At 45.7% G+C, this 22,442-nt stretch overlaps 1 protein-coding gene across 1 annotated transcript in view; it reads right to left on the bottom strand.

Moving 5' to 3' along the window:
- Positions 1 to 22,442, bottom strand: part of STX8 (syntaxin 8) — a 95,291-nt gene that overhangs the window by 72,393 nt on the left and 456 nt on the right. Inside the window, exons 3-6 of the mRNA XM_027471681.3 lie at positions 20,674 to 20,768; positions 19,507 to 19,617; positions 10,106 to 10,230; positions 8,325 to 8,417 (exon numbers count right to left, since the gene is read on the bottom strand). Of these exons, the coding sequence (XP_027327482.1) occupies positions 8,325 to 8,417; positions 10,106 to 10,230; positions 19,507 to 19,617; positions 20,674 to 20,768 (424 nt within the window). The remainder of the gene's footprint in view (positions 1 to 8,324; positions 8,418 to 10,105; positions 10,231 to 19,506; positions 19,618 to 20,673; positions 20,769 to 22,442) is intronic.

The raw sequence follows: 22,442 nt of genomic DNA, 5'->3' as shown, positions 1-22,442 counted from the left end.
CTATTACAGCTTTCCATAAGCCCTGCTACAAAACTAATGACAAGACTTAACGATCGAGACGTTTAAGATCATAATTCTTATCACAAAATCCTGCAAGGCTTAAAAAAAAAAGAGTTAGAAACTAATTTTTCCTCAGCAGTAATTTCCCCAGCATTTCGGATCACCATGAAGACAGATGAAGGAAGACAGCTTCCCCCCCACACAGCGGTATGGGTGAGGTAGGGATTGACTAACTGTGGAAAAATCCACATAATTGAGAAGACAAATGTTGAACAGTTATTTTACGGCTTGAACTATTCAAGGAAAAACGCTCTCCGTGCCAAGAGGCCAGACAGGCTCATTGTGTATGTGTGTTAGTATGTAGGAGCCCAGTCAAATTTCAGAAGTGTAACGCTTTCATCCTCATCCAGGTTGTGCCTTGCTGGTTTATCTGTTTCTGTAAGCACTGCATAAAGCTAGAAAAAAACACCGAAAGAAAAAGTATCATCTCCCATTATTATGTGTACACAGAGCGTAACAAAAATACACACACAGGCTCAGTAGCGTGACCCGCTATTAAGGCCATTTGTTGCTTCCCATGAGAAGGCCTATTTTCGGTTGCTCAAAATGATGAAAAATTTTTACGACTCGGGCTCGAGATTCCCAACTTGGATGTCTGCTTCCAGATGAATTTTTAAAAAAGAATATATTACAGTTTTAGCCAAAACTTCTCAGCCATTTCGGAACAATGCTGTTTTCTCCACGTTCAGACTCTCCATGGCCTCAGGAGCCGCAGTACCCCGATGCCTTCCCATTAGCACAAGTTAGAGGGAGACGAACAGGACCCAGAAGGGGAACCAGTTGAGCAAGAGCGCTGGAATACTGAAGGGTGGTTTCAAAAGCAAGGATGAGACATTCAGGGGAGATTAAAGACGGGCTCAATAAAGCAGGAGAACAAGTCTGAAGGAAGCCAAGCTGCAGCAAAAAGAGGCAGGAAAGGAAAAGCTGGAGGAGGTCACAGCAGACAGCGAGAAGTTGTCTGGTCCATCTCCTGCTCTAACTCGGCTCAAGCAACGCCACTGTGAGGCACAAACACGTCCTCGAAGATATCACACAACCTCCAGACGCCGACCGCCTCGCTGCTGGTGGCGGGCTGCCCTGCTCCATGGGCCCGGCGCTCCAAGCGGCCTGCAGGAACCTCACGCTCCTGTCCCAGCCCTCACCTCTTGAAGCGGAGCCACCCCAGCAGCCCATCTTCCCCTGCGGGTCACACCTCAGTGTTTAAGTCACGCTTTTGCCTGCCCTTGGGGCCATCCCCACCTGGCCCACATTACCTTGAAGAGCGCGGGACAAGCTGCACGCTGCCCCTTCTCAGCGCCAAGGCGATCGGGCCCACGTATTGTCCGGGCAGCAGTGGTTTGCACAGGGCCCTTTCCACTACTCAGCCTCGTTCAGGGTGTGACCCCATACACTACACTCCCCAAGTTCTTCCCCTAAGGACTAGTTGCTCATTTTGAATCAGATTAATCCTCGCAGAAGCGTCACCCTTTACAGGTAGCCTGACTGAATTTCACTCTAATTTGTCAAGATCATTTGGAGGAATTCTAGCACTACTCCCCGTGCAGCTGCAGTCTTTCCCATTCTTGTATTACATGGGAGCTGAATAAGCACGCTACATACTTCATCATCTGCGTCCTTAAGGAAGAGCTGAACAGAACCAGCAAGACCTATGCAGCCCAACTCAACACAGCCTTCTAATCCAATTATGAATCACCAGTCCTAAATCTCTGAGTATGATTATCCAATCAACTTCACATCTATTGAAGATGACTCATTTGAACCCTCGCTGCCATGGACGACTTACAAGAATGTCTTAAGAATGGTTTTGATTCTGTCTCATAAGTCAAACTGACGTCTACTTCTTTTCCCCTACTCATAACACTCTTCCATAGAATGAATTCAAGCTTATTTGACACACCTGATTCTTAAAAGCGAGAGCCACTGCAGATCTCTCCTCCCATCAATACTTACAAATGGCCGTTTGTCACACCAGAGCTCCCAGCAGTGTTTGGCTGCTGGAAACCCACCTTACCAGAGCCTTACAGGGAACACAAAGCTGCTTACGCCTCATTCTTAACACTGCTGTCAGCAACTGTCCGGGAAGCCCACTGGCAAGACAGCTCACACCTCCCATGCTGCTCCGCATCATCCAACACCGGTAAAATTACCCCGTCAGCCTCCGCTGCAGAGGGCCCTGCGTAGGTGTTCTCATCTGGCTGCTGACCCACGTTTGGAGACAGATCCACACTGCACTTTTAAGGTTTTGCCAGTTTTCTGTTTAAGAATGGCAGGGAATTTTACATCTACGCAAACACTGGAAACACTGAAGCAGCGAAGTCACGTACATAAAAGGTTAGGAAATAAAACAATGCTATTTTGCATAGATCTTTTTTTCATTTTGAAAGAATTGCACATAGCCTTCAGCAGGCAGCACAGACAGGGCTTAATTCTTTGGCAGATACTGAGTATTTTGTTTTGTCCTCCTCATCCAGCATGAGGCTGCATCTCTTATAGGCTGCACACCGCTCAAACTCTGCTCTGGAGAGTTAAAATCTTCCTTGTAGGCCCTCCAACGACCCTCTTGACAGGAAAAATGAGTGTATTTTGATTTTGACAGCTTCCTTGGGATATGAAACACCATCAGTCCCAACTCAGAAGGAAACAAGAAAATTAATAGTTAAGGTGTATTTTGGGTGTCCAGTAAATAAGGTTTTGAACCTCTCACAAAGCTGCGCATACAAAGCAAACCTCCCCTGTCCTTCCGATCAGTACTTCGTGTTGCCCTGTACTTCATCAAACCCAGGGCACAATCCTCACTGATTTCTGGGAAGCACCAGTGTCAAAACCTCTGCAGACCCTACACCGTTAGGTCAGATACCCAGGAGGAAAACACTTTCAAGAAAGCTTGGTTAGGAGGGGTTAACCAGCATCACTCAGAGCTCCCAGCAGAAGCAGAGATAGTTTTATGTGCTAAGGCAGTGTTCTGCTGCTGTTGCCATAAAAACCTTTTACAACTGTTACCTTAATCACTAAACATTTCCCCACACCTGGAAGAAGTGGAGCAGAGACTTGACAAATAGTTTTCATCACTACATAAATTCAATTTAACCCAGAAGAGATCGAGTCGTATGCACAAAGTGAGGCAGGACCTGCAGAAAAAAATGTGATTGTTTTAAGCCTAGAAATACACACAAGGAGAGTGTCATCTAACCTTAATTTTGGCATTCCCTAACTTCTGAGTGTTCATATTGAGACTGAGTATTCCCCTATTTAGATCACTGATGACAAAAGGCAACGTTTAACATGGGTGTTAATTTTTCCCCTAAGAAGGGTTAACTCCAACTAAACAGCATGCAATAAAGACAGAACATTTCCCAATAAAACTGAAGTCATTTCTATTCTATACAATAAGCTCAGGAAGCAAAATAAAAATCTATCTGCATTGTATGAGGTCAGTCAAGCTAGAGATGGTTATTTAAAATCTGAATATTAAAAACACATGCTTCTCTTTGGAGGCTTTTAAAGAACCTGAACCTGCTGGCGCTCAGCATTTCTCAAGGAATGCTGAACACCTTCAAAACCACACCAGAAGACTCGAGCCACCTCACATGGGAGGTCAAAGGGTGTAGGATTGTACTCTATCTGATGAAAACTGTTTAGACAAGATGAACATTTTTTAAAATTTTAAATTTAATCTTTAATCATTTCTTATTTACAAAGTAATCCTAACAATGAGGTAATATATCCACTGCTCTACCGGTTTTAGTCTCATAACTCACACATACTCCATATACAATACTAATTAGTTTGTATTATATCAAAATGTTCTTAATAAACAGAAACGCGAAACTACTTCAGGGTTCCTTTTTCATTTTGATTATGCAATCGCCATGTAAAAGAATTTCTAGGAGGAGCATTGCACAAATACCAAGCGGGCTCTCTGCACCACAAGCAATGGACTTGTGATTGAGGACTGCCCTAGGAGGTACAAATCGGATCCCTGATGTCAGACCCCTGATGTAGAAGTTGTTTTCAACAAGCCACTGCACCACCAAGAACACTTTCACTCCTTTTCTTTGATTTCACAATACTTCTGTACGTGTACATGGAGCAACCACCAGAACAGGGCTCAAGTGGCGTCAACAGATTGTGCTTGGACAGCACCGTGTCAGCTTCACAGGGACAGCTGAGCTGAGCACACCTTGGGCTTACACGCTACCCACTAAGACACAGCAACCTGTCTGCAAAGCTATTAAAAAAACAAAACCAAAAAAAGACAGCTAATGCTTTTTGGTTGGTTTCAGAAATTTGACTGGTGAGGAATTAAAAATCTTACATAACTGAGTAATCAAAACACCATTATGACAGCTCACTTACTTCAGAGCCATTTTGGTTAAGAACGCCCTGAATATTCACTCTGTGTACAGCATTCCCTTGACCAGCAAAAGGACATAACAGTCGTCTTTTATTGCAGCTCATCCATTTATGAACACATTTATGCTCTGACAAGTTTTAAAGGGGCAAGAAGCAAAAGAATCCCATTTGAATACCAAATGCGGAGTAATATGGTAAAAATGCCAAACACTACAAATTTTGCAAGCTACCAGTATTTACCGTTCATCATTAAGGGTTGTATATTCTCATGCAAGCATGCCACAATGAGAAAACAACATCTCTATAAGGGTAAAACAAACAGCATTTAGAATTTCTGAAAGCATTCTTCCAAAATTATTGCACTAGATTAGATTGCCTCATCAACAGGGCCAGAGGACATTTGCACTATTTTCTTGCCCTTTTTTTTTTTTTTCATGTAACAGATGAAAGGAATACAGAAAGTTTTCTGGGGCCAAAATCGGAATTAACGATGGGAAAATTCTTTTGCTAATCCCCCATCTCTCCCACTGCTAGCAGACTCCCGAGGCTGGAAAAAAAACAATGTCTCCTGGTACCCTGCTTCTACTTTGCTCATCAGTGCAAAATACTACGCTCAGGAGGTTTGAAAAGGACCCTCAGCTTAGCGCAGAGCCATAAAATCTCAAGGACAGAGCTATAATGAAAATCTGAGTAAAGAATGACATGAGACTCCAATTAAAACTTGGAAGCATCGCAGTGAAATCAAAGGGTAGGATTCATTTGCTCAGGGCAGATGTCTGCAAAGCAACCACCTCCGTCCAAGCCCAGGCTCACTTATGATCAGTGAGGAAAAACCAGGCTTTTCCAGGGCACGGCTGCTCCATCCTGAGCTGGGCGCATAAGGCAGGCTGGAGGCATCACATCAGAGGAATCCCTCTGGTGCCTGCCGCCTGGGATGGCAGCTCAGCCACCGGCTGGAAGGTGGGCTCAGGGGAAGCTGCGTCCCCCAGCCTGCCCGAGGAGAAGGATCAAATCTTCTGCAGAACCCAAACTTCCCCGGATGGCAGCAGCTGCCCCGCGAGGCTCATTTCCAGGATGCCTTGAGATGCCCCCTTACAAACCTCGAGCATTACTCCTTGTCATGCCTGTCAGCCCACCAGTGAAGTAAAAATAGATACTGCCAAGTAACCACCCTTCTAAAAGCCAAGTTTAATCATTTTTCAGTCATTTAACAAACACAAAAGAATTTACACGTACCAGCTCTACTCAAGAAGTAAACTTTGCATAATTAATCTGGATGCCTCCACTACTTTCTGCGGCTGGAGAATCTGCAAATGCACAGCTACACCAACAGGCACTCAGGGGAAAATGCCTCCGGCTAGCCTGAAGAACTGGGAAGTGCAAATAGCTCAGCGAACAGAGAGCTTGAACTGCTAGGGAAGGAAAAAAGCACAGTGTCTGGAAAATAATTACACTTATCCAGTGCTCTGAACTGCGTTGTGTTAACTATCAGACATCATCAGCTACTTCTGAATTAAGTTGTATTTTATCACAAGCTCTAGCTCCAAAGCCAGAACGAGCTAAAGGCACCTAATTAGCTGCAGAAGGTGGGAATGTCCAAAGCAGGTTAGCCATGTGGAAGTCGAGCTTCCCACAGAAGCACACAGTTTGATGGAAAATTTGACTCAAATAAAAAGAAATATTGATGCAGCACTTAATGAAGATGAACTTCCCCTGCCTTGCCACAATACAGACGATGCCATTATCACTCAGCACGAGGAAGGAAAGAGATTCCGAGCAAGGGGAAATTACAGGGCAGTTATGCTCATCAACCTGACAGTGTAATAGTGACACAATATTGGCAAAGTGCCTGAGAAAAGTCTGCGGACAATTAAGCACAGGGCATAAAATAAGATGCGTAAAGGGAAAGTAGACATTGGAAAATATTGCTAGGGATTTCAGCTTTTCCAGCGTGCCAGAGGCATGAAACACCCTACCATATCCCCCATATCCACAAAAACAAAGAATTGCACCAAGTCAGAGAAAACATGAAAGTTCAACTTGCTTGGTAGTAGAGAAGCCAAGCACTCAGTGCTCTGACCCTCCCTCTGCAGAAGTCAGTCTGCTTCCCTACGTTTTCAGGGTGCCAAAGACCTATAAAGAAGGCACTCTACGTGACTGGTAGGCAGGCTTTATTCTTACGATCGTGGGGCAGTGAGCAGCACAGGCAACTCCCCATTTTCCCTGCCCTCAGAACCTAGCCTGCAGTCAGCAGCAGGCAATCCTCACCACTTTTTACCCCCAGCACTTGGGAAAGCTTTTATTTTGAGAAAGAGTTGCTTGGAGGTCCCAAAAGAGCTCATATGAAAACAAAGAATTTTACTCTAGGCTTTGTAAATAACTGCAAGACAAGCAAGTCAAACAAAACTGGCATTATTTGCACTATTTGTGAAAAGGAGGGTTAAATACATTCCCAATTTCAGAGACGTTTCAAGGCTTCATTGCTAGAAAAAGCCTGGTACGGTCACGCAGAAATGCAATGGTACAATGCACATAACCTTCCGAGTCCCAGAACATAAGGATCTGGGGAACCTCCCCCGACCCCCAAGAGAGGGAAATGGGACACAGATTATATATTTTCCTGATGAGAAACCAAGGTTTCACAAAGAATTAGTAAACACACTCATGCTTCCCACCTGTTTTCTATTTAGAGTGAAAAAAAACAATTAATGTGACTTTTTAAACAACAGTTAATAGAAGAAACTTATGAAACTGAGATTTCTAATTGAAAATGTCTTTACTCAGATGAGGCAGAGGATCAAAATATGACAAGAGCACTAAGCATAGTTTCTCCCAGCTGTGCAAACCATTTCTTAACAATCTTAAGATTAACAATGACATATTCTAGACATTTCTCATCCCTCCTGGATTTAGCCAGAACATGTATACAAGGCAAACACGAGAAAGCCGCAGCCTCACTTCACTCAGTTGGAACGGAGCTCCCAGGCAGCACTTTCTGTTACGTGATTGTTAATTCGGGAACCCCCTCGCTACGAGCAGGCACGCCGAGAAATACAAGGGAAAAACACAGGTCCAGGAAGAAGCTGATTTAAGCGTATCATTTATTAGCAAGTAAAAGGACATTTACCTTCTCAGTGGTTAAGCACAACACAACCCGAAGATAAACCATATGGCTCAAGTCTTTGTGCAAGGGAGAAGACTGGCAGGGCTCCAAGGCTCTAATTGAACTATTACCATATTGTAAGAAATGAAAAAGTCAGAAAGACTAGAGGAGCTGCTCTCCTAGGGACAGTTGATGTCAGGCAAACAATTAAGTGAATAACAAAGCACATTTAACAGGAGAGCAATTCCACCATTTGGGTACTGGCTCTGTTTAAAGAAGATAGGTACTATTCTATTTCAATATTGCCCTTAACTTGATCCTACATTCAGTTCATGAAGTCTTCAAAAGCCAAATTATTTGTAGCAAACAATGCAATGCTTCTCCTTTAATTGCTGGCACAAGATTTTTCCATTCAGCTAATAACTAAAGACACAGAGCAAGGATGTTCAAATGAAACTCAGAAACAAATAAAAGATTGCCATTAAAAAAAAAAAAGGCATTAGAATAGAATCACTGAAAAATGCAGAAGATCCAAGTATAAAATGAATTTTGTACTATGTAAAAACGATCTCCAATCCTTTTTTTCCCAAAGACGGTTTTCATAAAAATACACCAAGTGTTACAAACTTTATGCACAAGGCAAAATAAATAGTTCATGAATGCATAGAATCTGCAGGATTCGTTGTTACAGAAACCTTTACAGTATTGCCTTGTTACTTTGTGGGTGAAAAAGCATGCAATTGTGTGAAGACTAAAAGAAACGAAATGGTCTTACATAAAAATAAGTCTCTGTGGCTCTTGTTCTTACCATTCTGTTCATCCAGCTCATTCCCAATTTCCTGTCCCATTTGCTTTTGCCGGGATATGATTGAAGAAAGAGCATCAAGTCCAGCATCTTGCTCTGCATCAGAAATTACATGAAATTATGTGAAAAAAAAATCAGTAAGCCAGGCAATGTACCACAAAAGATGCAGAAGTGAAGAAAGATCTACTCTGTGTTTAAAGAGTTAAAAGGTATTAAGAAAAAGACATCAACACAACATGAAAATGAACCCTTATGGCAACAACACTCTAAAATAATGTGAATGATGGGTAATTAATTTGTCTGCTCTGGCTGGGACATTTAGCTGAGGGTCCCAAAAAATCCAAGAATTCGACATCCAGCTGTTACTCAATCATAAATGTAGGAGATTTTCTGGCACACACATACAGATCCCTGATTAGCCTTTTTAAATTTTCCAAGAAACTTTTAACATGAATAAAAGACAAACAGGTGATGCAAGCAGCAAAGAATTCAAATAGATTTTTAAAGCTGCAAGAGGATACAGAGCGCATGGAAAAGAGCCTGAGACAGAGGGGACAACGGGGGCAGCTGAAGTTTGAGGTGCTCCCAGCAGCTCTGCAGGCACTCCTCTAGGAAGCCCCACGTTATCTCTGCTCTTGCAGTTCTGTGGTGCTGCACAGCCCTTCGCCAGCACCTGAACCATGACGTGCAGCTCTCCGTGCCCAGCAAAGTCACGAAGCAGAACAAGGAGAGGTGCTGCAGGCAGGACTGTTAGCGGTCTGACAGAGTGAAAAGCAGCAATGCTGCACAGAGAGAGACTGCGTGAGGGGGCAGCTGGCTGCAGCCAGAGAGCCAAAAGCCATACAGGATGATCAGAACCCATTTGCTTCCCTTAACAGGGTGAAAGCCTTGTCACCAATACCTTTTTTTAGCCTCCCCAAAGGGATATCTGGGATGTAATCAAAACTGGAGCTTGAGGTTTCTCCTGGGGCACCCAAATAGAGTTTGTGCCATTCTCCTGAACCGTAGCTCTAACCTTTGCTCACACGCAGACTCGAGCAGGCCTTATCTGGAGACTGATTTCACTTGATCATTTCCAATACTTTAATTACACAGGAATTACCTCATTACCCACCTGGGATCCTCAGGCAGAAGCTTTCCAACACTGCTAAAGCTAAGGAATCTATTCCTTATGGATGCTGAGGGCCAAAATCTTTTTAGGTCAGTTAATTCTTCCCTAATTCCAACTCTCCAATCCATCTAACACATACCTCGCTTGAAGCACAGCAGCAATACCACTACAGTCAGTGCAATTAATGAGATCTCCACTGCAAACTTAAACCAGAACTACGGACAAAATCACATTAGCCTTGTGAAAATCTCACCTGTCCAGGGTTAAATCAAGCTATACTCGCTCAAGCTATTACTTGCTCAACTTCACCAAAATGCAGACAAAAGACTATCATTGAATTACTTGCATCTGACTGTAAAGAAACCTTACAAGTTCATGTGCTCAGAAACACAATTAACTGTTTCAGTGGTTTCTCCTCCCCTGTCACAGCACAGATTACTCACTTCAATCCAAATGGAGATAGCTTTGAAAAGCTGCTTTGAGAAGATGTTTCCAGTTAAGAACACTGCAAGCACAATACGGCTCCTGCTAACACAGGAGACAGCCACCTGGAAGTATCATGTTTGACAGCCCCAGATAATAAAACTTCAGTGCTGGTTATTGCACGGATTTTCTAACAAGGGCTCTCACAGAGTCTCAGTGATGCTCATAACGTACAAAAAGACTCTTTTACCTTCTATGATCCTCCGCTGCTGCTGCCTGATATCGTGAAAGCCAAGCCCTCTGGTTTCCTCAGGTTCATCCAAGAGCCACGGGTTGGTCACGCCTCGTTTGATCCCTCCAGTCATTAGGCTAGATCTGAAAATAATTTCATTAAATAATTCTCAAGTTTTAAACAAAATCCACACACTCTAATTCATGCACGCAAGACTGGCTGGCAGAGATGGAACTGCAAGTATCTGTCACACTCCACACTGTTATCTGCAATCATAGAAGAAATTAGCCAGAAAGAATCCACTTATCTCCAACAACAAATGCATTCTGCAAGCTCCGTAACACTGCCTGAAAGCAATAAAGCACAAAGAGAATTAATTTTGCACCAAACAATTAAACTACATGGTGAGATGCATACCATACATTCTATAATCCATTCACATTAAGTACATTGCTTGCATGTAGAACATGTAGCATTCAAAACTGTTACAAAGGAAGAAAAAGGGTTACTGGAAATCAACATATTCTTCATGTATTTGCTCTGCAATCGAGCCACAAGCTTCTAAAAACAGCGAGGTACAGCCTGAAAGTTTCCAACAGTACAGGGGTCGGTATGCTAATGCAGACACAAAGCAGAGAACTTTTCCCTGCATTGCTGGTTTGCCACGAACATGAAGACAGGCACACACACACTTAACATGAAAAAGTAATCGATGTACAGGTTTTCTTTTAAAGCACTCATGACCTGAGGGTGTTCACCTTACAGACACTTCCCCGGTTACAACACGAAACAAGTTCTTCATGCCCACAGCACCTACATTCTGCAGCAGAGTGAAATGCCATGTAAGTATTTTTCTCTATACCAGATTTCTGGTTTCCTCCTTTCAGCTTCTCATTTGTTTCTGCTACAGGATAAACGTTTTATGATTGCCTGCGAGACATTTGGACCCAAAACCGCAAATCTGATTTGGGGTAAGAGTCATTGACGAGACTGGATCCTCAACAGCAGCATGGAAACAGGATTAATCTCTGCTTTGCTTTTTTAATTTCTGCATTTTATTCTCATTTTTATCTTTACCCTCTTCTTTCCCAAATCATTCTCACAAACGAAGCAAGAGCAGGCAGCATTTTTAGTACCTCTCAAGCAATTCTCCCAAAATCTCAAAAATGTGTTTTATTACACTAAGACCTATTTATTTTATTTTTAATCAAGTCCAGGCCCCTTCTCCACAGCATGGACCGAAGCGCTATATGGTAATAAGATATGCTTGATATCATTTTGTGATCAAAACCCTGAAACAAAGCAAGTTCATGTCACAAAAGTATCAGTACAGATGGGAAGAATTAACTGCATATTGTTAAACAAGGTTCTACTGCAGAACTCTGCAGAAGGGTGACCGAAGTTTTACAGCAAAGGTATTTAAGCAAAAGCCACGATTTGTGCCTAGGAGATCCCTGAGGAATTACGGTGAACTAGAGACATCTCCTGGCCATGAGATGAATCAACACTGCTAGAAAAAAATCATCTCCCAATCATCTCTCACGGTCCCATGACCCAAAATCATGTGAGTTTTGGATCATCCGTAAATTAGACACACTTCATGTTGTGTTCACAGCCATTTAAATTTGAGAACCTCCAATTCCTTCTCACTTTAAATTTTAAACGCATTCACTTAACTTCATCTCAAAGCAATGGATTTGTCAGAACCAAATAAGTGACTTTGGTTCCTGCAACACTACGAAGTGCTTATTGTTAACCACAAAATCTCTCGTAACCACCCTGATGGTGCTGGGCCATCGCTCTGGAGCAGACCCCAAACCGCCTCCTGTCCCAGCAACCACCCGGCTGTCATGGGCAGCACCTGGAACAAAGAGCTGGGGGATTTCTGCACGTCAGTCCTCTGCGCCTCCATGAAAACTCACGGGTATTTATCGAGCTAGGATCAGGTTTAATTAAAGATAACTCTGAAATACCATTTTACACATTACCTAGATTTCTCCATCGCTTTGGAGGGTTAAGCCCACTCTTACTCTTCTAGTTTCAGGTTCACAGAGCCAAGTGTAACGACGCATTGCACTTCTGAAGACCAAGATCATTACAGCCACAGTCCAGCAGTGCAATTAGCAAGCACACACAATCTAGGGTTAACAACACCTGACAAAATTGCTTAAATAAAGCAAAAGGAACATAAAGCTCTTTGCTCGCTAAGAACACAACTATTTCTGCCTGTCAAAAAAGTCAAGGCAAGCAAATTTGAAATAATTTGCACTCTCTCCCCCCCCCAATAATCTGCCCTATTCTTGTAGGTTGGGTCATGACAACAGGTCTGCTCGTTACAATAATCTTTTTGACATGTTTGGTAACTACCTTCCCACACAACACAGCAGAACTTCCTACTTCCTCTGATCTTCCCATGTTTCGCTTTGGTGGTGTGAAGATTAAAGCTTATCCAATTAGCCACCCACCGCCTCCGCCAAGTTAATCACGTAAATCTTTGAAACCGTCACAGAGCAGTGGAGTGTGCGGATAGCTTTTGATTATAGGAGCAGATTTAACTAATTATGAGGCTTAGCAATGTGCCCAAGTATAAAAGATGATGGGGTTTAAAATCAGGGGGCTATGCCATTGCTTAACAAGTGAGGGCTTATCTTTCAGAAGGCATTGTTTCACCGATAATTCCTATAAAACTTCCCGAGTAACTTAGATTAGTCAACCAGTGCTTACTTTAGACCAAGGCCACACAGCAAGGCTTACGGCTTTAGAAGACTGATCAGCACGACTGAATTTTAAACAAAACCTGGGTCATATGACAATCGGTTGCAAGCTCACTTGAGCATCCCCCTAAAGATACAGTCGTACAGTAGAAGTCTTTGAAGCGCTCCAAGCACCTCTGCTGAGCTCCGCAGGTCAGCCCCCGCAGAGGAGGCAGGGATTCTCTCACTTACGGTTTAACTGCTCACACTGGCAGGCAGGGAATTTTAGGAAGCTCCGAGCTAGTAAATCAAACACCAAGTATGATATTTTAACTTAACTTACACAACTTTTAACTTACAGAACAAAAGCTCTCCTCCCTGAGAAAACAAACAGGAGACACGGCATGAGGACAAGCTCTTCTGAGTGCCCCCGGCACCTTCCCAAACGGGGCTGTCCCCAGAAGACCCAGGGAGACCCGAGGCCCACAGGACGGGCAGCACTGGCACCGTGAGCGAGAAGGAAGCAGCACCTCTCATGTGCACAGGGACGCTGTGCTGCTCACCACCACTTTTCTACAGCCCCACCAACTGCTCCCCCCTTTAAAAACCACAAACTCCCTGCCAGCTGCACGGCTAGCAGCACACCCGGAGGACACGGCTGCTCTGCGGCACCTCCAAGCCCCCTGATTCCTGCCCACGACGCTGTTGGGGCAGCTCCTGGCTTGCAGGGCAGAAGGGCAGCTCCAGCTCGTGCAGACAGCGGGCACCCACCAGGGAGCAGCACCATGCTGGGCGAGGGCAGAGTGGGACCCGCACACGTAGCTGGGCACCAGCGAGCCCACTCGGGCTGGACGGGGTGCTCCTGCAGCAGGAACGTCCCCAAGGACAGGGACCTTCACGACACGGCTCACACCCGTGTTTTAATTCCCTGGGACTTCACTTTTCCATGCAGACCTCAAGACATGCACCCCAGGGAACACTTCCATGACAGCGAGCTCTCAGATACCAGCACCCTCCTTCTACACCAGCCCTTCTCATGCTGCGGTGGCCACAGCAGAGCCACGCACCCCGCAGGACAGTTGCTCAGCAGAAGAGAGCAGTGGGATCCCACAGCCCACTCACACTCCTCTGGGATGAGAACTACAACAAGGACTCCGGTAAGCCCGCACCAGAACACCCTGGGAGCGATGCTGGTGCAGGAGCAACCTCGGGCAGGGCACTTCAGGGAGCTTTGAGCAAACTCAGGAGGCAAAATGTAAAGCAAGCAGCTCAGCCTGGAAAGCTGCCCTCCTATAGACAACTCTTCCTGAGGCTAACAAGCATTAACCACTAATAAATAGGAAAGCAGGCACAACCTGGAGCACAATGCCTGAAAGTGTGGGGTTTGACTTACCTTCCTCTGTTGTGTTTAGATACAGAGAAATCTCTGCAAAAAACAGCATCCCTTTGCAGCTCCTTAGATGCATGTGCATGCGGCGTTCCCATAACCACAGTCAGCGAGGACCTTGGAGAGCCCCAGGGATGCTGAGCGCAGACCAAACCAAGGGAAGGCTGCACACCTTCCTGGCACCTTCCTGGCATTTCACACAGACCCAAACCCCCCGGGTTTTGTGCACAGAGGTGCACAGGGCGCTGCTGCTCGCAGTCACACCTGCACACGCTGCCACCCGGGGAGCGCTTCCAGGTGCTCTGCAGGGAGAAGACCCAAGCACAGAGACACAATGCAGTGGACGAGAGCAATGCTGGGACAATTAGAAGCGTTTTTTCTCGTAACTACATGGCCAAAGACATATTAATCCTGGAAAATCCTGCCCCAGGCCCTTGATTTGATCCCATGACTCTCAAGCATGGGTTTCTGGGTGGACAATTTGCCTCTTCTTCCACCCTTTTGAGAAACTTTTTCATTGATCTTCTTAGACATCAGGCTAATTGCATCTGATGTCAGAAGACCCTAAAAAGCTTCCAACAGCAGAAAGACATTTTAAAGGCACGTCAAAAATTACTGCTTTTTAATCTCCTTTTCCAAAGGACATCTGCTCCTCCATAAGCAAGAGCCAGATTCTCAAAAGCTTTTAAACACCTAGCGGCTCATGGACGAACGTCAGGCACTTGATGCCCATTTGGCATAAGGCAAAACATCAGGTTGGATTAAGACCTAAATACCTTACATTCGACAGAAAAGTATTTAAACAGAAAAAATACTGGACATGGCATTATCCCACATCCAAAAAAAAAATGAGAAAAAGATTGTGGACTCTTCCAGAAGTTATTTAGGGTAGTTATTACTTAAGATGCTTTGTGTCCCATGGCCATTAAAAATTTCTGCATTTTGAGAAATTCAAAGAAATCAAAAAGGCATGTTAAGGCACACACAACTTATTTACTCACTGGTGATCTGCAAACAGTCCCACACACTGACTCCCTGGTCAGACAGGAGGAGGAATATTCTTGATTCCTTTGCCTCCACAGATATATTTTGATATTGTTTCATTTCCAGAAAGTCAACGTTTGTAGTTGCTTTTTCCACTTCTCCCTTTCAAATGATATGAAATCACTGGCATTTCTGCTTCTCTTAAGTCTCTGTTATGGTACCTGCACATATCTCTTTCGAAGGAGAAAAGCGGGGAGACGATTCTGAAATTGCCGATTGAAACCCAATTACAGAAAGCTTGAGTGACCCTACTCAGGCAGAGTCACGCAAACAGTGCAATTTTCTCCTGGAAAATTCCAGTTGCATCTTAATTAAGGCCGACAACGCCGGAAGGGAAACTAACGTTATCCCAAAGCAATATAGCGTCCTGCCCTGTGTTCTGGCCCAAGTTGTCAGTTAGGATAAATACCAAGAGCATTAAGACCACTGTACTTCACAATCAGAAATAGCTTTACAGCAGTTTTCAAAGGATGTAAAACTCACTGAATGGTGACCAAACATAAACGAAGATTAATTCTAGCAAAACCTTCACAATTACAGGCCATGGGGACAATAAATATGTGATCAGTGGTGCAAGAAGGTTAATGAAAAGAATGACTGCTGGAAAGAAAACGACTTCTGAAAATTTGTGCTGTCACATCAGAGATGGATTAGATACGGAAAACCAATACAAAACCAGAGAAAAGTGTCACTGCTAGAACTTAATCAAACAACACGTGCTGATTTTTCTAATGCAGTGGCTAAAGCTTTCCGACTCAAAAATTTCAGCCTTCAGACACGGTGGCCTTTGCAACCCAACGCAGGCTGCTCCAGGAGGCTGTAACCATTTCAGGGAAACCGACTGCTGCAAACAGCAGCCTAACCCTGCCAGGCACTGCTGCCTTCTGTCCCTGCAAGCCACAGGGCACGCAGGGGGGACAAACTCCTTCCTGACAGACCCACCTGCAGCCTGCCTCATGCAAGGGAAAGGTCTGACTTCCTGGCACGACACTCGGGTGCTGGCTACATCTCTGCCCGTACCACTGAAAGCCAGACCTACAAGGGAGAACAGGGCAGGGGTGTGAATTCACCAGCCAGAGAATAGTTGGCATAGTTTTATCCATTTTTAATTAAAGAAGTTAAAAGAGAACTATTAAATTTCGAGCCTTGCAACACTAGAAAATAAGCACTGTCTCTGATGTTATCTTATGCTGGAAAATACTGGTTTCCCTGATCATTTCTAATGGAGCATGAAATTATCATGGGATTTTGGTATTTTCCTCCTGTCTGCCTCAACACCTTCATGCCAGGGCAGCTCGAGGTTCAGCCCTGACCCTGCCAGCTCCGCAGCCTGCAGGGACTCCTCTCACTCAAGGCCAATTTTCCAGCAGGCACATCAGTTTATGCACTGCTCAGAGCAGACGGGAGCCTTCTCACGCCCCCAGCCCCTGCAGAAACGCTGCCCACTTGGGATTTTACCAGTGTCAGTTGTCTCAGCATCCGATGTAAAAGCCATCATTGATGCACCACCTGGATTTGCACCGCACCCCAGGAAATGCCAAAGCCCTTGAGGAATTAGTAGGTGCGGTGCGACCAAATCCCCCCGTTTCTGCACCTCTCGCAGGTGCTGCACTGCCAGCGTGCAGGTACACAAAGCTGGCCAAGCTCAGGGTGAAACGCCTGCTTTGGACGTACCGAACACCCCGCCAGAGAACAAAAGCAAGGAGAAACCAACCTCTGCACCACAGCACTGAACCGACCCTCAAGGAACGTGCACATGTTATCTTCTCTACAGCAACACCCAGCAGAATACAGAACACTAGGTCAGTGAAACTTTGGAGCAGGTACAGCAGTTACTCAAGGAACACGAAGTAAGGAGGCTGGAAAAAAGATCTGGTTTTCAGCAGGAACATTCAGACACAACACCCACATTGCTACCCAGGTTTTTAGCCTAGGACAGCACCAAAACTGTGTCCGCCCTTTCCAAGGGAGTAGTTTTCAACAAATATCAGCAAAAATGTTAAAAAACATGAGGATTTAAAAACACGTGACATTTTACTCTGTCCCAAGACCAAGAGCTGACAAATTGCAAGTAGGTGAAAAACTCACGAGGGCTCTAAGGCGCTGCCTCACAGAAGCACCTTCACACGTGGATGTTTAAAAGGCAGAGCCGTGCATTTGCCAGAACAGGTCCAGTGAATACAGCACATTAGAAAGCGCCTGACATTTAGAAGCACAAGCTAAAATTAACAAAACCCCACAAACATCTGCATTACACGTCTGTACTGCAGAGGTTTCCCCCTGCAACCCTTCAGCAGCAGGTCTCACTGCACCACGGGTCAGAGAGGTGAGGACGCGCTGCTCAGCCACGCTGTAGGGAAAAGTTGGGAAGAGTAAGGCAATTACCTGCACAGGGATTTAGCTAAAACTGTAACTCCTGCACACAGCAGTACTTAACCACGCCCCTGGACTCAGGACACAGGTCAGTCAGACTCTTTCACCGTGGGGTTTTTAATTTTTTTGCACAAATGCTGACTCAGGCCTAATAGAGATCAAAGCACATCCCCCAGTGAATCATCAGGATTTTATCCCTAGACAGACCACTTCAATTCTGATTGATTCCATTCAGAGCCCTAATACTGTGCTAAGGTAGCATTTGCTTGCGAAGGAAGAAGGAAATGACAGCTGCGTTTTGCAGACTGTAGCCTGGCTACCAGCTGAGGAACAAGATTTATTTATTGCTACCACTCTTCTCCTCTCCTTCCAGCACCAGCTAATTCATTAATCAATTTAAACACGTGTCAAAGAAAAAGGAGTCTCATATTAATATCAGCTTTTGCAGACAAAGAGGCAGAAGAGACAGAGGCTGGTTAGCAGCACTTTCAGCCTTTATGCATCTGCCTGGTTAGCACGTGTACAGCACCAGGCTGAACTCAGCATACACCTTTCCTCCTGACCAGTGGGGATGTCACTGGAAACACAACAGGGGGAAAAGAAGAGGAACAAGATGAAAAGAGAGGCTGTGAAAAGCTCTTTGCTCTATGCTCTTTGAAGTGGGAAAGTGTAATGAATTCACAGGAATCTGCTGCTCAGCAAACACGCACACTGTTAACTTGCTATTTCAGGGAGACACGAAAGCTTAGATGTGCAGTAGCTGTAAGGAGTTCCTCAGCAAGACACACCCGGGCTTACACAGAAAATGAAGCTACCAAAAACTGAGAAGTACACCCAAAGGTAGCAAATACTCCCAAGTGGAATTCCTCGGCTGGAAGCTGGTGTTGAAAGATAAAACTCAGAAGTCCATCGATAAGTTGCGAGAACCAACCCATCCTTCTCTATTCCAGTGCACACGGAGTTTACAGGCCTGCAAGCTGCAGCAACCACATTAAAAGATGTCTCGCGTACAGCTCTTGCTACCGAAGCATGTAACAGCTTGGTGGTTTGTATGTTAGGGACACAGCATCTGTGTGACTCCCACCAAACCCACCTCACAGGATGCCAACAGTTTGTTTGGACAAGAGGCCTGAGGCTCACACTTCAAGGGAAGGCTCTCCTTTTCCTCCTGATCAGAGGGACGACCCCGGCTGGATTATTTCTAAGAACACATTAGGGACGGCAGCTCCAAGTCGTTCCAATAAAAAGAGGCTATGTAGGGCCTGCATAAGGAGAGCACAAATTGCAGGCTATTATCCGTAATTATTTTTCCCAGCTGTGAAGGAACTCACTGAAGGCACAAAAATAATTCAGACTGCCTTTTCCACTCAAAGACAAGCTCTGCAATATTCATGCACTAGGAAAAAAAGATTAAGAATAGAAGGTGAGTTTTCCAGATAAAGCTCTCCCCTCTTGTCTCAGGGATATTTCAGTCAGCCCCCTTGCTGAACCACCCCCCCAGAAGTACAGTCACATCTCTTTTCCGATAACACATCACTCTGTGCTGTTCTGACGTGCCAAAATAGAAATTAAAATGTAGCGTTCCATTTGACAGGCCTCACTGACTGCTGCAAAATATGATCTTTGGGGACTGTTTGAAGGTTAAGCCTCGTCCCAACAGTGCTCCTACAAGTCACAGAGAGCTGGTGGCACCGTCAGCCCAGCTCAGTGATCTCTCAGTCTGCTGTTGCCTCTTCCAAGCAGCTCTCCACTCCCTTGTCCTCCTCGGCTTAATTAACGACATTGTTGCTAAAAAAAGCACAGGATTTCCAAGCGAATGGACGTGCACGTGGCTACAGGTGAATGAACTCCATGGATCACTTAACATCTCCGGACAAACCCAACACGAGTCACGCTGCTCACTTAAGGCAGCAGTGTCATACCTTGTCACATCTGGCTCCGGGCCTTCGTTCCTGTAAGATGCCTCGAGTTGCTTCTGCCGCGTGACAAGTTCGTCCACCAAATTCTGCCTCCTGTCCCCCTCCATCTGGGTGCTAATGAGACCTGGTTAAGGACCAAGCTTAAAACACTGGAAAACTTTCATATATAAAAGAAAACCTTCTATACTTTCTTATAACTACAATACTATTTTAGCTGAAGGAACACCTAGCAGAAGGAGAGGTGCCACATCTCTGGATGTCCCAAGTGCTGTGGCTTTGACAGGTGACTTGTGATTACTTTTTTCTTTTTTTATTTAGAGACTTTTCAAAGGACTACGAGCTCTCTTCCAAGCCCTGCTGCATCGATTATGCAATAGCTGTACTGAGCTGTGTCTGCTTTCTGCCACAGCAGCATTCCTCCATTCCAAAGCACTCCCTTGGCAGAAAAGTTTAACCCGAGGCCATCAGCACAGCACTCAGTGGGCTCATGCTCTGAAGGGACTTCTGCTACAGTAAGCTTGAAATTAAACATTTGTTTGTTCAGTCCGATCGCTGCCATACACATCCTCAGGGAGGCGGGCGAGCATCCCAGAGCCCCAGGGCAGCCGGTACCAGAGCAACCCCTTGTTTCACTCCAAGGTGCTCCTTCAGCCACTGCACGTCAGGGCTGGCACCTCCCTGCCCTGAGCAAGGTTTCACCCTTCCTTCGTGCACGCACTGGCACCCCTGCAGCCAGCGACTGAGACAAGAGAAAAGGTAAAACGGCAGCGTGCTTTCTGTGCTTTCTGCTGGACGAGTGAATCGAGCTCACAAGCCAGCCCACCACGGCAGCGGCAGCACAGAGCACAGGCAAGATGACGACGGTTGCCTGAGGCAAATCAGAACATCTTGCTTAGCTCCCTCCCAGCAAGAAGAGAACTAAAACCAGCCTCACGCCTGCAGTACCAGGGATGCTCACGCTCCCCATTCTTCCTACACTATAGCTGCAATAAAAATATTAAACATCACCACTGGCAAAACTGTAGTGACAAAATCTTCCCAAAGTGGAGTGAGGAAGAAGCCCTGAGGAAGAATGAGGAAGAAGCATGGCAGAGCTTTGTTCCCATTCCAGCTTGGTTTTGCACTCTCTCCTACACTGGGGGAAGGTCGAGGAGATGTTTCCAGGGATACATTTGGTGCATCGACACATCCCGAAGCAGCAAGTCCCTCAGCTGACTGATCTTCTCCTTGAGACTCTGCAGCGACGATCTGATGAACACATTGAGCTGCAGGGGAAGAAAAAAGAACGGTCAGAATTGTATCTGCATAACATGCAGCACTATTACATGCAGGTGACAAAAAAATTAACTTCAGCTTTATTGGTGTGAAAGGCTCCATCCTCAACCACGACAGCCTGCCTCAGAGCAGTTAACTGGGCTGGGCGGCTTATAAAATGAGATAAAAAGTACAAGTTTTGCAACCACGCTTCTAATGCATTGGTGCTGTTTCATATGGTGAGCTTTCTTTCAAGTCGTTATAAACAGGCTCCTTTCTGGGCAAAGTATTTCAGCACATTTTAATATTTTCCAGTCCTCCCCTCTGATCTTTAATACAAATATAGGCGCCAGCTCCTTCTGCCACTGGGCGTCTTTCCCATGGTCAGAGGAAGCTCGCTGCAGGTTCAGACACTGCCTCCCCTGAACTCTTCCAGACTTTAAAGGACAGATCCCGAAGACATCCAGCTTTGCCCCATTTCCCTTCTCAGTCCCACCTGTGCCATCTGGCCCTTCCTCACCCTGCCTTGCCCGTGGCTCGGCTGTGTCTGCTCTCCCTAAAAGCTCAGCTCAGCCCTTCACACTCCTGGCTCCAAGCAGGGCTGAGGCTTTTCCCTGCCCCTTCCCAAGTTAAACTGATGTCATCCTCTGAATTTTTCCTCCAAAATGGTGTTTCTTTTCATTCCAACTGCTCAGAATGCTAGAAAAGACCATCACGGCTGCAACTAACCACACAGCTCTCCCTAATTATGGCTGTATGTGCTTCCTACACACAGCACCAGCACAAACTGGGCTGCAAAATCAGGGCTTTAAGCCCCTCTGACGGGGGGCCTTGTTCCCAAACATGGTGATGAACAGCAACAGAACCTCGAGGCAGGCCTGAGAGCACGCAGCCAGAGCGCTGCACAGCCTGTGTGCAGACACAGCTCCAGAGTCACAGCGGGGCACAGACGCTGCTAGGGCAGCCCAGCTCACTGCGTGCCCCCAAGCCCTGCCGTACCAAGGAGGATTTCCCTTCCCGTGCACGTTTCCTGCACTCACAGGCAGCTTCAGAGCGCCGCCTGCAAGCAGCACAGCAGCTGCGGGTGTTGGTGGCCGGGCAGTCAGCTCACCTGCAGGCTGCCTCCGCTCCTCCAGCCTTGTGCTGTTCTAACAAAGCCTTCACTGCCATTAAAGGGGGACCAAAAAAAAAGAAGTAACAAGAAGCCAAGGGAAGTTTTATGAACAGCTCAACACAGCAGAGTTGGCGGATTTTAAGTGCTGCCTTGAAACCTTTCCCTGTTTTTTTTCCATTGGAAATGCTATGCTCTATTTTTATTTAGCAATAAGCAAGGAGGGGCTTTTTTTAGCCACGCTAATGGTCAAACGCTATGGAAATAACAACTCGCTCAGATCCTCCCCGCGAGATAAACCCCGTGCAAAGTCTTTCACTCTCTCCAACCACCGAGGAGTCACAGCATAAACGCCAGCTCACCGCGGATTTCTCAACAGGCGCTTGTGTTGTGGAAACAGCCCCCTGATTGCCGGGGACGTGTTTGCAGTAGAACCAAGCGCTGCCAGGGAGCCGCCTTCAGCTGCTGATGGGTTTTGGGGACGCTGCGCTGGGAAACGGGGCAGGGGCAGGGGCAGGGGCAGGGGCAGGGTCTGCACCAAGCACAGCCTCGAGCAGCTCCCGCACAGCTTCTG

This window comes from Anas platyrhynchos, chromosome 19 (genome assembly GCF_047663525.1).
Source record: "Anas platyrhynchos isolate ZD024472 breed Pekin duck chromosome 19, IASCAAS_PekinDuck_T2T, whole genome shotgun sequence".
In the NCBI taxonomy this organism is placed as follows: Eukaryota; Metazoa; Chordata; class Aves; order Anseriformes; family Anatidae; genus Anas; species Anas platyrhynchos.
The sequence above is the reverse complement of the archived record's forward strand: the minus strand, read 5'-3'. Positions and strand labels throughout refer to the sequence as shown.